At 68.0% G+C, this 15,547-nt stretch overlaps 1 protein-coding gene across 1 annotated transcript; it reads left to right on the plus strand.

Annotated features, from left to right (window-relative positions):
• Positions 1–1,591: 1,591 nt before the first annotated feature.
• AACS (acetoacetyl-CoA synthetase) lies at positions 1,592–13,936 on the plus strand. The gene is made up of 18 exons (XM_036422976.2): positions 1,592–1,799; positions 4,215–4,318; positions 4,857–4,977; positions 5,731–5,844; positions 6,571–6,668; positions 6,942–7,056; positions 7,443–7,524; positions 7,945–8,092; positions 8,445–8,525; positions 8,844–8,968; positions 9,542–9,606; positions 9,886–10,008; positions 10,564–10,677; positions 10,777–10,902; positions 11,014–11,083; positions 11,491–11,549; positions 12,370–12,572; positions 13,736–13,936. Exons 1-18 carry the CDS (start codon positions 1,688–1,690, stop codon positions 13,871–13,873), a joined length of 1,998 nt encoding a protein of 665 aa, XP_036278869.1. The 5' UTR covers positions 1,592–1,687; the 3' UTR covers positions 13,874–13,936.
• The last annotated feature ends 1,611 nt before the right edge of the window (positions 13,937–15,547 follow it).

Genomic DNA, 15,547 nt, shown 5'->3' on the forward strand with positions numbered 1-15,547 from the left:
CCGCGGGCCAATCGTGCGCTGGGGAGGAAAAGGGGCGCTGTGATTGGCTCAGGCGAGTGGGTCTCTAAATGGGGTCTCTAAATGGGGTCCTGCTGATCCCTGGGGCGGGGTTAGTGAAAGGATTTCCAAGATTGGAAATGGGTGCGAGCGTCAATGCACAGGCTTCTGTGGACACACCCGGCTCTGGAGGCACAGAGCCAGCCCCAACGTCTGCGAGAACGGCCCCCACTCCTCCTCCTCCTCTGGCTCTGACAGCCGGCCTCAGGCTCCGGCCTGGCCCGATGGCCATGCTCTGATTGTGGGCCGCGGAGGCAGTGACCTTACTGGACTGGCACCGATTCTTTATTTTTTTTAAAATATATTTTTATTGATCTTTTTTTAACAGAGAGAAAGGGGGAGGGATAGATAGCTAGAAACATCAATGAGAGAGAAACATCGATCCCTTGCCCAGAATCAAACCCGGGAGCCTTCAGTCGGCAGGCCAATGCTCTACCCACTGGGCCACACCGGTTTCGGCTCCTGGCACCAATTCTTTCATCGGAAAACGCAGTGTCTCCCATACTCGTAAGCTTCCCCAGACACACGAAGGGACATCAAAGAATACGTTAAAAAAAAAAAAATGCAGCTTCTTCCCCATTCGCTGTGCACGAGTCACTAAGATGAAGAAGAAGGTATTTTGTTGAATCACCCCACGGCCTCTTCATTCCAAGGACAGCCGTGCCTCATCCGACTTAGTTAGCAGCTCATTAAAAAAAAAAAAAAAAAAAAAAAAAAAAAAAAAAAAAAGGCCAGCCCTAACCGGTGTGGCTCAGTGGATAGGGCATCAGCCTGCGGACTCAGGGTCCCAGGTTCGATTCCGGTACCTTGGTTGAGGGCACATCCCAGTAGGGGGTGTGCAGGAGGCAGCTGATCAATGTTTCTCTCTTATCGATGTTTCCAATGCTCTATTTGTCGCCCTTCCTCTCGGTAAAAGAAAAAAAAAAAGCAATAAGATATTTAAGGGGGGATTGGTAAGGTGTGTACACATATAATATAAAAAAATGCAAAAAATATTTTAAAAAAACCCCACAAATAATGAAATGGAGACAATACAGGATGTCATATGAATCTTACAAAAATAAAAGACCAGACCCCAACCAGGTGGCTAAGGAGTTGAGAGTTGACATGTTGACATAGGAACCAGGAGGTCACGGTTGGATTCCGGGTCAAGGGCACAGGCCCAGGTTGCAGGCTCCATCCCCAGTGGGGGGCGTGCAGGAGGCAGCCGGTCCATGATTCGCTCTCATCATGGATGTTCCTCTCTCTCTCTCTCTCCCTCTCCCTTCCTCTCTGACATCAATAAAAATATATATTTTTTAAAAAAGGGAAAAAAAAAAGGGTGAATGACTGAACCGCTGACAACCACCGGCTCCTGGCTCCCTGGGCTGCTAGAACCGCCTGCGCCCCAGGTGAGCGCGGGGAGCCCGGGCCGAGGCGCCGGCGGCCCCCCCCCCCCCCCCCCCGGACTCCTTTGCGGGCGCCGCGCGGCGGAAGGTTACACGGAGGGGCGTGGCCTCGGGCGGGCCGGTGGGCGGGGCTCGGGGCGGGGCGCCGGGCCGCGTGGGGGCCGGCTGCGCCCGGCTCAGTCCACGCTCCGCCGAGCCGCTCGCGCCGTCCCGCCGGCCCGCGCCCCGCGCCCCCCGCAGCCATGTCCAACGAGATCGTGGGGTGCCGGCTGATGTGGGAGCCCGACAGCAAGAGGAACACGCAGATGGACCGCTTCCGGGCGGCCGTGGGCGCCTCCTGCGGCCTGGCGCTGGGTGAGTGCCGCCGGCCCCCGGGGGACCCCGGCCCGGGGCCCGCTGCCCGGGGCGCCCCCTTTCCCGGACGTGGCCCTCAGAGCCGCTCCTGATCACCCGAAGGGCCCCGATGTGCGGTTTCCCGTCCAGGGCGCTGGGCTCCTGCCCGCAGCCTCTCCCTGCGTGTGGGGCGTCCCCTCCCGGGGAGGGTCCCCCTCTGGCCTGGGGACCCCTCAGTCCACAGGGGGCCCCCGCTCCCCAGGTTCCTGCTTGTGGGTGGGGGTGCAGCCTGAGGCTTCCTTTCCGCCTGGCAGCCCTTCCCTCTGTTTGTGGGGTCGCTTGCCAGCCCTCAGTCCCCTGTTACCCACCCCACCCCACCCCGGGCTGACCCTGCAGAGGCCAGGAGGACTGTCAGGGCGCCAGGAGGAGGGTCCGGTGGGAGCCTGCCTTACCGGCTGCACGGAGCCGCCTGGCAGGATGGGCAGGGAGGAGGCCTTTGTCCCCGCAGCTCCTGCTGGCTTGTCCCACACCCCCTGACCTCTCCCCCCTGACCTCTCCCCCCTTCACCTCCCCCCTCCCCCCCTCTGGGGTCTTAGCTCCTCACGGTTTCTCCCCCTCCCCCCTGGGCGGGCTGCACCCCTCTCCTCAGTCAGCATCAGCTGTCACCTGGCTTGGACGGGGGTCCCCCTGGCTCTGCCACCACCCCAGGCCCCCTCCACCTCCACACCTCTCCTCCACCCGGAGCACCTCTCCCTCCACCCCTGGCTGGTCCCCCTGCTTCCTGCATGCTGTGCCCTTGGGCGCTCAGTACCCTGCTCGGTGCTCAGTGCTGCTCTGTGCTCAGTGCTGGAGCTCAGTGCCTCTCGGTGCTCAGTGCTGCTCGGTGCTCAGTGTCTGTAGGTGCTAAGTGCCCCCGCTCGATGCTCAGTGTCTGTAGGTGCTCAGTGCCCCTGCTCGGTGCTCAGTGCTGCTCGGTGCTCAGTGTCTGTAGGTGCTCAGTGCCCCCGCTCAGTGCTCAGTGCTGCTCGGTGCTCATTGCCCGCCAGGAAGCAGGTCTGACTGGTCACTCCTCGGCCCAGAGGCTCCCCCTGGCTGCTTGCTGACCGTGAACTTGCAGGAGCTGCACCCAGCCCTGTGCAGGCCTGCAGAGCATGGCGGGTATTTTTCTTTAAAAAAAAAACACACTTTTTATTGATTTATGGGAGGAAGGAAGAGGGAGAGAGAGATAGGAACATCAACAAGGAGAGAGAATCACTGATGGGCTGCCTCCTGCACGCCCCCCACCGGGCCTGTGCCCTGACTGGGAATCGAACCCTGACCTCCTGGTTCATAGGTTGATGCTCAGCCGCTGAGCCACACGGGCTGGGCGGTAGGTGGGTTCTTGCCGCTTCTCCCAGCAGAGCTGGCGGAGGATGCCCTGCCCGCCAGGCAGCCCCTCGGGCGCAGCCTGCAGCCGGGCAGCGGGCATGGGTGGCGGGCTAGGCCAGGCCCTTCCCCGGGCCTCACCAGACATGCCACCGGGCGCCCTCTCAGGAGGGAGTGCCCTGCTTTGGGTACAAGCTCTTTGGAATGCCCGTGCCCAGTGCCTCTCTGGGCACACAGCTGTGGGCCCGCAGTGGGGGCGGTGCCAGCCGGCGCGGGCCGCGTCCCTGCTCTCAAATCGTGCCAGTGGAGCTGGGGTGGGAGCTTGTGCAAAAATAGCCACGCTCCGGGGTGCCAGCTGCCGGCCCCCTGGTGCCTCACTGCACCCCAGGACTGGCGGGGTGCCCGTCCCCAGGGCCCACGGAATCTCTGCTGAGGGTTGAAGGTGCAGGCTGAGAGGAAGGGAGAGAGAGATGGAAGCATCCATGATGAGAGAGAATCACGGATCGGCTGCCTCCTGCACGCCCCCCACTGGGATCAAGCCTGCACCCTGGGCCTGTGCCCTGACCGGAATCGAACCTGGACCTTAAGTCCAACCTTGACCTCCTGGTTGGTAGGTTGATGCTCAACCACTGAGGCCCGCCGGGCAGGCTGACTTCCTGTCCCCGTCTCGGCCGTGCCCTGGGAAGAGAGGGCGCTGTTTGTCCCCTCCCTTTAACAGAGGGGGAAACTGAGGCACTGCCTGGGTGGAATGGTCAGGTCCGGACTGGACCCTGGCCTTGTGGCTCCGGGGTCCCGGGTCCTCAGCGTGCTGCCGGCTCAGACAGGCGTCCCTCCTCACTGCTTTGTGCCCTTTGGGGACCACGGGGGTGGGGTGTGCTTCACCGGAAGTGATGATTTCCCCAATCCCCCCCCCCCCCCCCCCCCCGCCATCCTCCTTGGAGGCCCGGGACGCCCAGAGGTGCCGGGGTTCCTCAGGGGTCCCCCAGGGGTTCCTCAAGGGTGCCCGCTGCTCAGGGATCTGCTCAGACTCCTGAGGTCCGTCTGACCCTGAGCCCTGTCCGTGGTGTCCAGGCAGTTACCACGACCTGTACCAGTGGTCCGTGGAGTGCTACGCGGACTTCTGGGCCGAGTTCTGGAAGTTCAGCGGCATCGTGTCCTCGCGGATGTACGAGGAGGTAAGGGGTTCCGGCCACGGCCTCCGTACGGGTCTGCCCAGGTGGAGCGCCATTTCTAGCTCCTCTCTCTCCCTCTCCCTCTCCCTCTCCCTCTCCCTCTCCCTCTCCCTCTCTCTCTCTCTCTCTCTCTCTCTCTCTCTCTCCCTCTCCCTCTCCCTCTCCCTCTCCCTCTCCATCTCTCTCTCTCTCTCTCTCTCCCTCTCTCTCTCTCTCTCTCTCTCTCTCTCTCTCTCTCTCTCCCTCTCTCTCTCGCTTTCTCTTAAAAAAAATATTGTTTTCGACTTCAGAGAGGCAGAGAGAAGCATCGGTGATGAGAGACCTGTTGATGGCTGCCTCCCGTGTCGTCCCCCCTCGTTGGGGTGGAGCCCGCGCCCTGGCCGGGCCCTGACCTCCCGGCTCCCGGCCGGCTCCGCCCCGAGCCCGCGGCCGGCACAGCTTTCCGGTGGACGCGGCTCCCTCCCGGGAGGCGGCACTTCGGTTGCGGCCGGGTCAGGCCTCAGGTGCCGGCGGCTCCCTGTCCTCCCCGTCGCCCCTGTAGGTGGTGGACCCCTCCAAGGGGGTGGCGGACGTCCCCGAGTGGTTCGCCGGCAGCCGGCTCAACTACGCCGAGAACCTGCTGCGGCACCGGCTCAGCGACAAGGTGGCCCTCTACGTGGCCCGTGAGTCCGGGAGCAGCTCCTCCCTCCTCCCTCCTGCCTCTTCCCTCCTCCCTCCTTCCCTCTTTCCTCCCTCCCTCCTTCCTCTCTTTCCTTCCATCCTTCCTCCCATCCTTCCACCCTCCCTCCTTCCTCCTCATTCCCTCCTCCCTCCCTCCTTCCTCCCTTTCCTCCCTCCCTCCTTCCCTCCTTCCTCCCTCCTCCCTCCCTCCTTCCCTCTTTCCTCCCCTCCTTCCTCCCCTCCTTCCACCCTCCCTCCTTCCTCCCTCCCTCCCTCTCTCCTCCTTCTTTCCCTCCCTCCCTCCCTCCCTCTTCCCTCCCTCCTCTCTTCTTCCCTCCCTCCTTCCCTCTCTTCCTCCCTCCCTCCCTCCCTCCTCCCTCCTTCCCTCCCTCCCTCCTTCCTCCGTCCTCCCTCCCTCCCCCCCTCCTTCCGGGGATGTCACTCAGGGACCAGCACCTGAGCCTTTAGAAGGTCACCCCGCGGGGGTGTAGACTCAGTGGGTGCCAGCACAGTCTCAGGCTGTGAAACCAGCACCCTGTCCGGCTCCAGTACTTTTCCTTTAAAAAAAATCTTTATTGACGTCAGAGGGGAAGGGAGAGGGAGAGAGAGAGAAACACCAGTGAGAGCTGCCTCCTGCGCGCCCCCCAGCGGGGATGGAGCCCGCAACCCGGCCTGTGCCTGACGGGGATGGAGCCGCGCCCCGGCTCCTGGGCGCTGCCTGGGGCGCTGCGGGCCCTGAGCCCTCTCTCCCGCAGGGGAGGGCCGCGAGGAGGTGGCGAAGGTGACCTTCGAGGAGCTGCGGCAGCAGGTGGCGCTGCTGGCGGCCGCCATGCGGAGGATGGGCGTGCGGAGCGGGGACCGCGTGGTGGGTGAGTGTCTGGGCGGACGAGGGGCAGGGCCGGTGTGCCTCCGGGCGGGGCGGGGCGGGGCACCGGGGTGCGTGCCGAGGGCGGAGGGCCGGCGCCTTGTCGCCTGTCACCATCAGGACCGGGCTGTCCGCCCGCCCGCCCGTCCGAGGCAGGACCGGCTGGGAGGCCTGCCCGGCATCCGATCTGCAGGGTCTCTGCCCAGAGACCTGGCCCCCGGCTCCCCGCCCCCTGCAGGGCGCCCCCCACACCCCCGGCTTCTCCCCACACCCCCGGCTCCCCGCCCCCTGCAGGGCGCCCCCCCCCCCGCTCCCCGCCCCCTGCAGGGCGCCCCCCCCCCCCGGCTCCCCGCCCCTGCAGGGAGCCCCCCCCCCGCTCCCCGCCCCCTGCAGGGCGCCCACCCCCCCGCTCCCCGCCCCCTGCAGGGCGCCCACCCCCGGCTCTCCTGTCCCCCTGCAGGGCGCCCCCCCCCCCGCTCCCCGCCCCCTGCAGGGCGCCCACCCCCGGCTCTCCTGTCCCCCTGCAGGGCGCCCCCCCCACACCCCCGGCTCTCCTGTCCCCCTGCAGGGCGCCCCCCCCACCCCCAGCTCTCCTGTCCCCCTGCAGGGCGCCCCCCCCACACCCCCGGCTCTCCTGTCCCCCTGCAGGGCGCCCCCCCCACACCCCCGGCTCTCCTGTCCCCCTGCAGGGCGCCCCCCCCACACCCCCGGCTCTCCTGTCCCCCTGCAGGCTACCTCCCCAACGGGGAGCACGCCGTGGAGGCCATGCTGGCCGCTGCGAGCATCGGCGCCATCTGGAGCTCCACATCCCCGGACTTCGGGGTGAACGTGAGTCGGGGTCCCCAGGGGAGGGAGGGCCCCTGGACCCCTGAGTGCCCGCTGTGTGCAGCCCGGACCCTGGGCGCCTCAGCACCGAGGGGGGAGGCCTCGGGGAAGGCCGTGTGGGGTGCCGGGACCGCCGGGCAGGGGCTGCAGTGCCTGGGACACGGGGTTCACGGGGTCAAACTGGGTCGTTTCCGGAGCCGGTGGGCCTGGGGCGTGGTCATGGGCCCAGGGGCTGCCGAGGGGGCTCCGGGGTGACCGCCACCACCTCCCCCGCAGGGTGTCCTGGACCGGTTCTCCCAGATCCAGCCCAAGCTCCTCTTCTCCGTGGAGGCCGTGGTGTACAACGGCCGGACGCACGGCCACCTGGACAAGCTGCAGCGGGTGGTGAAGGGTGCGGCCGGGCGGGGCCTGGGGCGGGGCGGGGCCTGAGCGGCCTGGGGCGGGGCCTGGGGCGGGGCGGGGCCAGGCTGCACAAAGACAGGAGCCGAAGGACTCACCGAGGCCTCTGCTGGCCGCACACAACTCCCTGTGGCCCGGCGGGGGCTCAGGGATTGAGCCTCGTTGGAGGAGCCAGGAGGTCACGGTTCGATTCCTGGTCGGGGCACAGGCCCGGGTTAGGGTTAGGGTTAGGCGCGCAGGAGGCAGCCGATCCATGATTCTCTCGCGGATGTATCTCTGCCTCTCCCTGCCGCTCTGAAACCAATAAAAATAATCAAACTCAGAAAGCCTGTGGGCCGCGCCGGGCTGCCGCCCACGCCTGTCCTCTCTGCCCCGCAGGGCTGCCGGACCTGCAGAAGGTGGTGGTGATCCCTTACGTGGCGCCCCGGGAGGCGGTGGACATCTCCCAGGTCCCCCACAGGTGAGGCGGCGGACCCCGGGGGAGAGGGCGGAGCCGGGAGCGGGGACGGAGGGGCCGTGGCTCGGGGTGCGTGTGGGAGTTGTTGAAGCCCTTTATTATCGTTATCATTGTTGTTGTTATTTAAGATATTTTTATTGATTTCAGAGAGGAAGGGAAAGGGAGAGAGACATCAAAAAGAGGAGAGAGAGCCTGGGACCGGCTGCCTCCTGCACGCCCGCTGCTGGGGATGGAGCCCGCGACCCGGGCCTGTGCCCTGACCTCCTGGGTCGTAGGTCACGCTCACCCATTGAGCTAAACAGCGGAAATGCCCCCTGCGCCCGGCTCCCCGGCCCCTCTCCCCGCCCCCCACGCCCCCTGGGAAGGCAGGCTGGATGGAGGGGGGCAGGGAGCGAGGCCGCACTGAGGGCTCCGGTCCCGCAGCGAGTTCCTGGAGGACTTCCTGGCGGCCGGGCGGGGGGACCAGGCGCCGCAGCTGGAGTTCGAGCAGCTGCCCTTCAGCCACCCGCTGTTCATCATGTTCTCCTCCGGCACCACCGGCGCGCCCAAGTGCATGGTGCACTCGGCCGGGGTGGGTGTCCCCGCGGCACGGCCTCCCCACAGTGTGCTCCCGCCCCAGTGCTCCCTCCCGTGCCCCCGCCCCCGGTACCCCCGCCCCCGGTGCTCCCACCCCAGTGCCCCCGTCCCTGGTGCTCCCCTCCCCCGTGCTTTCCCCCGGTGCCCCCGCCCCCGGTGCCCCGTCCCCGGTGCTCCCGCCCCCTGTGCTCCCGTCCCCGGTGCTCCCCGCCCCCCCGTGCCCCCGCCTCCGGTGCCCCCGTCTCCGGTGCTCCCCGCTCCCAGTGCCCCCGCCCCCGGTGCCCCCGCCCCCGGTGCCCCCGCCCCCGGTGCCCCCGCCCCCGCCCGCTCACACGGTCTCCCCGCAGGGCACCCTCATCCAGCACCTGAAGGAGCACATGCTCCACGGCGACATGGGCAGCAGCGACATCCTCCTCTACTACACCACGGTGCGCGGGCGGGCAGGGGCCCTGGGGGTGGGGGAGCGGGCCCTGGGGGTGCGGGGCGGGCCCTGGGGGTGGGGGGGCGGGCCACTCCGCTCCCGGCCGCTGCGCTTCCGGGCGCCTCCAGCAGGGGGCAGCCTGCACCCAGGTGTCGGCCTTCAGGGCCTGGGGCGGAGAATGAATGGGTGTTGGGCCGGGTCTGGCCATTACGGCAGCCGTGAGAAGTGTGTGCAGCTGGGGATCAGGTGTGAGACCGGCCCTGTCCGTGTCCGGGAGCGGGGGCGTGTGGCCAGGGTGCCGCCCGCTGAGCGCCCGCCGCCGCAGGTGGGCTGGATGATGTGGAACTGGATGGTGTCCGCCTTGGCCACGGGCGCCGCGCTGGTCCTGTACGACGGCTCCCCGCTGGTGCCCACGCCCACCGTGCTCTGGGACCTGGTGGACAGGCTGGGGTGAGCGCCCCCTGTCCCTCCCCCTGCGCCCCCTGTCCGTCCCCCTGCGCCCCCTGTCCCTCCCCCCCTGCGCCCCCTGTCCCTCCCCCTGCGCCCCCTGTCCGTCCCCCTGCGCCCCCTGTCCGTCCCCCTGCGCCCCCTGTCCCTCCCCCTGCGCCCCCTGTCCGTCCCCCTGCGCCCCCTGTCCCTCCCCCTGCGCCCCCTGTCCGTCCCCCTGCGCCCCCTGTCCGTCCCCCTCTGCGCCCTCTCCTCCGCGCGCCGGGGCCCTCTGCCCTGCCTGTGGCTGCCTGCGCTCTGGGCTGGGCCAGGGCTGCTAAGAGCAGAGCTGAGGCCCCGTTCGGCCGGGTTTACATCCGGGAACCGCGCCCGTTCGGCCGGGTTTACATCCGGGAACCGCGCCCGTTCGGCCGGGTTTACATCCGGGAACCGCGCCCATTCGGCCGGGTTTACATCCGGGAACCGCGCCCGTTCGGCTGACTTTAATCCGGGAACCGAGCGCCCAGTCAGCCGGGGTGGCACACAAGCAGAGGCGAGCCCTCACTCATGGTGACCCCTTTCTCTCCTGCCCCCCAGCATCACCATCCTGGGAACCGGGGCCAAGTGGTTGTCGGTGCTGGAGGAGAGAGGCCTGAAGCCAGGTGAGCCCCTGACGGCCAGCCAGGGAGACAGCCCCCTCCTTCCCCTCCTCCCCCTCCTCCCCCTCCCCCAGGGGGCAGCCCCCTCCCTCCCCTCCTCCCCCACTCCCCCTCCCCCAGGGGGCAGCCCCCTCCCTCCCCTCCTCCCCCCACTCCCCCTCCCCCAGGAGGCAGCCCCCTCCCCTCCCCTTCCTCCTCCCCTCCCTCCGCTCCCCTCCCTCCTCCCTCCCTCCCCGGGGAGGCCAGCCGCAGGTGCGGGGTCTCACCTCTGCTTCCTCGCAGCGGACACGCACAGCCTGCAGACGCTGCACACGATCCTGTCCACGGGCTCCCCGCTCAAAGCGCAGAGCTACGAGTACGTGTACACGAGCGTCAAGAGCAACGTGCTGCTGGGCTCCATCTCAGGTGCGGCCGGGCGGCACTCCACCGCTGATCCCAGGAGGGGCACCCGCCCCGCCCCGCCTGCAGGCGGGTCTCCTGTGAGCCCGCGTCTCCCCTCCCCGCGGGAGCCGGGAGCTGGCTCATTCAGCTCCACGCCCCGGGGAGTCACCCAGAGCCTGAGCCGCGTCTCCTCTCCATTCCTCCCGCAAAGCGGCCTGTCTGCCTAGAACTTCGTGTTTTAAAAAACATATATACCTGTATTGATGTCAGAGACAGGAAGAAAGCAGAGAGAGAGAGAAACATCTGTGATGAGAGAATCATGGATTGACTGCCACCTGCACGCCCCGCACTGGGGATGGAGCCCAAAATCCGGCCTGTGCCCTGACCCAGAATCGAACCCTGGCCTCCTGGTTCCTAGGCCGATGCTCCGCCCCTGAGCCACGCCCATGGGCCGGGCCGTCCCAGTGCTGATGGGGAGGAGCGGGGTCCGCTGTGGGGTCTGCCCCCTCCAGGCTCACAGGTGACAAACGAGCCCCCTGTCTCCATCCTCCGGATGGGGATCTGCCTCTCGCTGTCCAGGCGGCACCGACATCATCTCCTGCTTCATGGGCCAGAACGTCTCCCTCCCCGTCTACCGGGGCGAGATCCAGGCCCGCAACCTGGGCATGGCCGTGCAGGCCTGGGACGAGGCAGGTACGGCGGGCGCAGTGGGTCCCGGGCGGGGCGGGGCGGGGCGGCTCTGTGCCCGCGAGCATGTCCGGAATACTGACCGCCCCTCCCGCCCCTCCCCAGGCAGGGCCGTCTGGGGCGAGAGCGGGGAGCTGGTGTGCACCAGGCCCTTCCCCTGCCAGCCCACGCACTTCTGGAATGACGAGACGGGCAGCAAGTACCGGAAGGCCTACTTCTCCAAGTTCCCAGGTTCCAGTCCTGGCGTCCCCTCCCCCCACAGCTCTCTCCTCCCCCCCACCCCCCCCATACCATGAGGGTTTCCGGCCAGGCTCTGGGGTGACCGAGCGCCTCTGCCCGCAGGTGTCTGGGCGCACGGCGACTACTGCAAGATCAACCCCAGGACCGGGGGCATCGTCATGCTGGGCCGGAGGTGAGCCCTGCCCCTGTCGGCTCCCGCCGCCCGGCTCCCCTTCCTGGGCGGAGGGAGAGGCCGCACAGAGGCACAGCCGGTGCCTGGCACAGGGACAGCGCTCCGCTCAGGGCTCCCGGTCCTGGGGCCACCACAGCCGGGAGGGGCCCTGCACGGGGTCGGGGGCGCAGTGAGGGGACATGGTGCCCACATGAGGCGGCTGCTTTGGTGTCTGGCTCTGAGTTTAGAGAGAGAGAGAGAGAGGGGAGGGGAGGGATGGCCGGGATCAGGAGAGGGGACACACTGTGTGGAGCGGGGGTGCCCACCACGCGGCCCCCTCTGGTCCAGCCTCGCTCCATGTGGGGGGGGGGCCTCTGGGACACGCCCCGCTCTGAGCGGCTCCGTGTTCACGCCCCGTCTCTCCCCAGCGACGGCACGCTCAACCCCAACGGCGTGCGCTTCGGCAGCTCCGAGATCTACAACATCGGTAGGCGCTTCGTCCGGGGGCGCTCCGTCCGGGGGGGCGGGGGTCCAAGGCCTCCCCTCGGCCCGCCTCCCGGTGTGAGCGGACCTGGGTGGGCGTGTCCTTCCCGGGCGGCCTCCGGAGGGGGGTCAGGAGGGGGGTCAGGAGGGGGCTCTTGGGGCTGCCCTGTCTGCTGGGCCTGGGGAGGGGGTGAGGTGGGTTGCCTTGCCTGCTCCTGGCGCCTGAGGCACAGAGCACAGAGAGGCTGCATGGGTGCTGAGGGTCACAGAGCACCATACGGGGGCCCTGGCCTCACAGCTGCGCCCCCCACACTGGGGCCGGAGCCCGCATGGGCCCCCACCTGGAATCATCTCCTGGTTCATAGGTCAGCGCTCACCCACTGAGCCACCCCGGCGGGCTGTCCATCTAAATATGTGTTTGGTTAATCCTCACCCGAGGATATTTCCATTAACCTTTTAGAGAGAGTGGAGGGAGGGGGGAGAGAGGAAAACACTGCTGCGAGGGAGACTCAGGGATTGGTTGCCTCCTGCTCGCTCGACTGGAGCAGAGATGGAACCTGCAACCCAGGTGCTGGCCCTTGACCGTGAATCGACCCCGTGGCCCTCCAGTGCCTGGCCCGAGGAAACACTGAGATTCTGGCCCGGACCGGCCTCCTTAAAACAATCTACCGTAATCTGGAAAGCAGGGGCCGCTCACGCTCCTCCGTGCAGACCGTCCAGCTCAGGGGGCTGCCTCCCCAGTGGGGTGTTTGTCCACCCATCCCCGCGCCCCCGGGCGCCTCGCAGGGCCGGCCTGACCCCCTCTGCCGCCCTCCCCTCCGCAGTGGAAGCCTTCGAGGAGGTGAGCGACAGCCTGTGCGTCCCGCAGCACAACCGCGACGGCGAGGAGCGCGTGGTGCTGTTCCTGCGGATGGCGGCCGGCCACGCCTTCCGGCCCGCGCTGGTGCAGCGCATCCGCGACGCCATCCGCAGCGGCCTGTCCGCCCGGCACGTGCCCAGCCTCATCCTGGAGACCAAGGGCATCCCGGTGCGTGCCCCCGCGGGCCTGGCCCTGCCCTTCTCTGCCCCATGCCCCTCCCCCTGCCCCTCCCCCGGCCGCTGCCGCCTGCGCACTGGCACCTCCCATGGTTTTATATAGAGTTTGCTCCTGTTGCCTGGCAACCAGTGCCTTTCCCCGCCACCACCTTTTTAACCCTTCCTAAGCTGCACCGAAAGCAGCTCCTGCTAGATACCCCCTCAGAGCTGCTGGCAGGCAGGCCCGGCCCTGCACCACCCCTCTCCCCCTCCCCGCTCCCCCCCACCCCCGGGCTTTTCCCGGACTCCCCCTGCGAGTTCCTAACGGGAGATTAACGCCCCTTTCCCAGGCCCCGGTGCGGCCACTCTGGCCCCTGGACCGACCTGCGTCTGTTTGGGGCTGAGCGCTGTCTGTGTACCCCTCCCGGTGTGAGTGAGGGGTCAGCTGAGTGGTGCTGGCACATGTGTGCGCACGTGTGTGCCTGTGCAGCTGCTCCCCGGGCCGGCAGGTGGCGCTGCGCTCGGAGCTGCCCCGGCAACGTCTTTGCTACAATGTTTCCAGGATGGGGGGTTTGGGCTAGGGCTAGGGCTAGGGTTTTAGGGAGTTAGAGGTTAGGGGTTGGGGGTTAGGGGTTAGGGGTTAGGAGTTAGGGGTTAGGGGTTGGGGGTTAGGGTTTTAGGGAGTTAGGGGTTAGGGGTTGGGGGTTAGGGGTTAGGGGTTGGGTGTTAGGGGTTAGGGGTTGGGGGTTAGGAGTTAGAGGTTAGGGGTTAGGGGTTAGGGTTAGGGTACACTCCCCGGCTGCTGCGTGCAGTGTCTCCCAGAACTGCCTCCCCCGCCCCGCCCCGCCCCGCCCCGCGCCGCCCCCCCCCGTTCCCTGTGGGTTCGCCCCTGTTTAAGCGGCGCCCACACATTTCCGTTTTGGGGTGCCGGGGTGTGCCCCAGCCTGGAAGTTCTCCCCTTGCTCTGGCTCTGGGTGCCGGCGGGCCAGCCCTCTGGCTGGAAGCAGCAGCTCCCCCTTTGCGGCCGGAGCGCCCCGGGGCGATGGATCAAGGCTCCCGGCCAGGGAAGCCGCCGGGCGGAGGGCCCGGGACCCAGCGCCTTAGGCCGCGGGGCGGGCTGGGCGGGTGCGGGGCGGCGAGGGCTCCTCCGGGGCTCACCGCCCGCTCCCCCCGCAGTACACGCTCAACGGCAAGAAGGTGGAGGTGGCGGTGAAGCAGGTGATTGCGGGCCAGGCCGTGGACCCCCGCGGCGCCTTCTCCAACCCCGAGGCCCTGGAGCTGTACCGCCACGTGCCCGAGCTGCAGGGCTTCTGAGCCTCCGCCGCCGTGCGCCCCGGCCCGGCCCGGCCCCGGCCCCGCCCCCCGGCCCCGGCCCCGCCCCCCGGCCCCGCCCGGCCCGCTCCCGGGGCCGCGGGCCGCGGGGCTCTGCCCTCCCCCCGGGGACTCTGCACCCGGGGGTCTGCCCCCCACCGGGGACTCTGCCCTACCCCCGGGGGTCTGCCCTCCCCCCGGGGGTCTGCCCTCCCCCGGGGCTCTGCCCTCCCCCCGGGCTCTGCCCTCCCCCCGGGGACTCTGCACCCGGGGGTCTGCCCCCCACCGGGGACTCTGCCCTCCCCCCGGGCTCTGCCCTCCCCCCGGGGCTCTGCCCTCCCCCGGGCTCTGCTCGCGGACCTGGCCCGGAGCTGGGCCCCGCACCGCAGTGTGTGGAGGGAGTGTCCGTGCGGCCTCAGCCTCCCCGGGCCGCTCAGCGCTGTTCGGGGTCGGCCTGCGCCTCCTTTGCTTGGCCTGGGCCTCCGCCGGTCTATCCGCCGGTCTGTCCGCGGGTGCCTGCGCCTCGGTGCGGGGCGGGTCCCGCCCTCCCAGTGGGCGTGGCCCCCGGGCCTCCATGGGGCCTCCATCCGGGCATTATCTCAGGGACTGAGCGGTCCAGCTCAGGGGACCTGTGGGTGCCGGGCCTTCGGAGACGGGCTGTCCCTGTGCGGGCGGCCCGGGCGGAGGGAGACGCTGACCTGCCGCGCCCCGGGTGCGGCGCGCTCTCCCGCTGGCACTTTGCGCTCCTTCCGGAGCGATCCCTCCTTCTGGTCACCCTGCGGGACGGCACCCTGCGGGCGGCGCCCGGGAGGCCGTGCAATAAACACGCGTGTGCGCCACCGGCCGTGCCCGCTGCTTTCCGCTCCGCCGGCAGGAGCCGCCGTGTCGGGGGGCCCCGGCCCTTCGTGGGCCCACGGCCCGGGCCCCTCGGGCCTCAGCTTTCCGCCTGGAACGCGGGGCCATGGAGACACGGGAACCGAGGTCTCCGCCGCTCCGGGTCCTGCTCGGCTCCCAGGCCCTCCGGTTTGGATCCAATTGGGGGCTGCACCGCCGCCCTGGAGATCGCCGGTCTGACCGCCCGCACCCCGACACCGTCCCAAGGCCTCGACGTGCTTTATTTTATTTAAAAAAATGATTTTATTTAAAAAAATGATTTTATTTAAAAAATATATATTTTATTGATTTTTCACAGAGAGGAAGGGAGACAGAGAGCTAGAAACATCGATGAGAGAGATGCATCGACCAGCCGCCTCCTGCACACCCCCCACCGGGGATGTGCCCGCAACCAGTGTACGAACCTGGGACCTTTTGGTCCGCAGGCCGAGGCTCTATCCACTGAGCCAAACCGGTTTCTGCAAAAAAAAAAAAAAAGTGATTTTAGAGAAGAGGAGAGAGAAACATCCGCCAGCTGCCCCCGCACGCCCCCTGCTGGGGGTGGAGCCCACATCCGGGGCTTGTGCCCTGACCCGGATCCATCCAATGACCTTGTCCTGCAGGGGGGCCCCAGCCAGCTGAGCCCCCGCGGCCAGGGCTGGGCAGCTCTCCCGTGTCCGACGGAGGGACATCGGGCCGCAGTGCGGTCAGCTGCCCGCACCTTCCCACGCCCCGGCCCCGCCGGCTGCGGCTCAGATTGGGGACCGTGTGTGTGTGTGTGTGTGTGTGTGTGTGTGTGTGTGT

The sequence above is a fragment of the Pipistrellus kuhlii genome, unplaced genomic scaffold, assembly GCF_014108245.1.
Source record: "Pipistrellus kuhlii isolate mPipKuh1 unplaced genomic scaffold, mPipKuh1.p scaffold_m20_p_74, whole genome shotgun sequence".
Classification (NCBI taxonomy): domain Eukaryota; kingdom Metazoa; phylum Chordata; class Mammalia; order Chiroptera; family Vespertilionidae; genus Pipistrellus; species Pipistrellus kuhlii.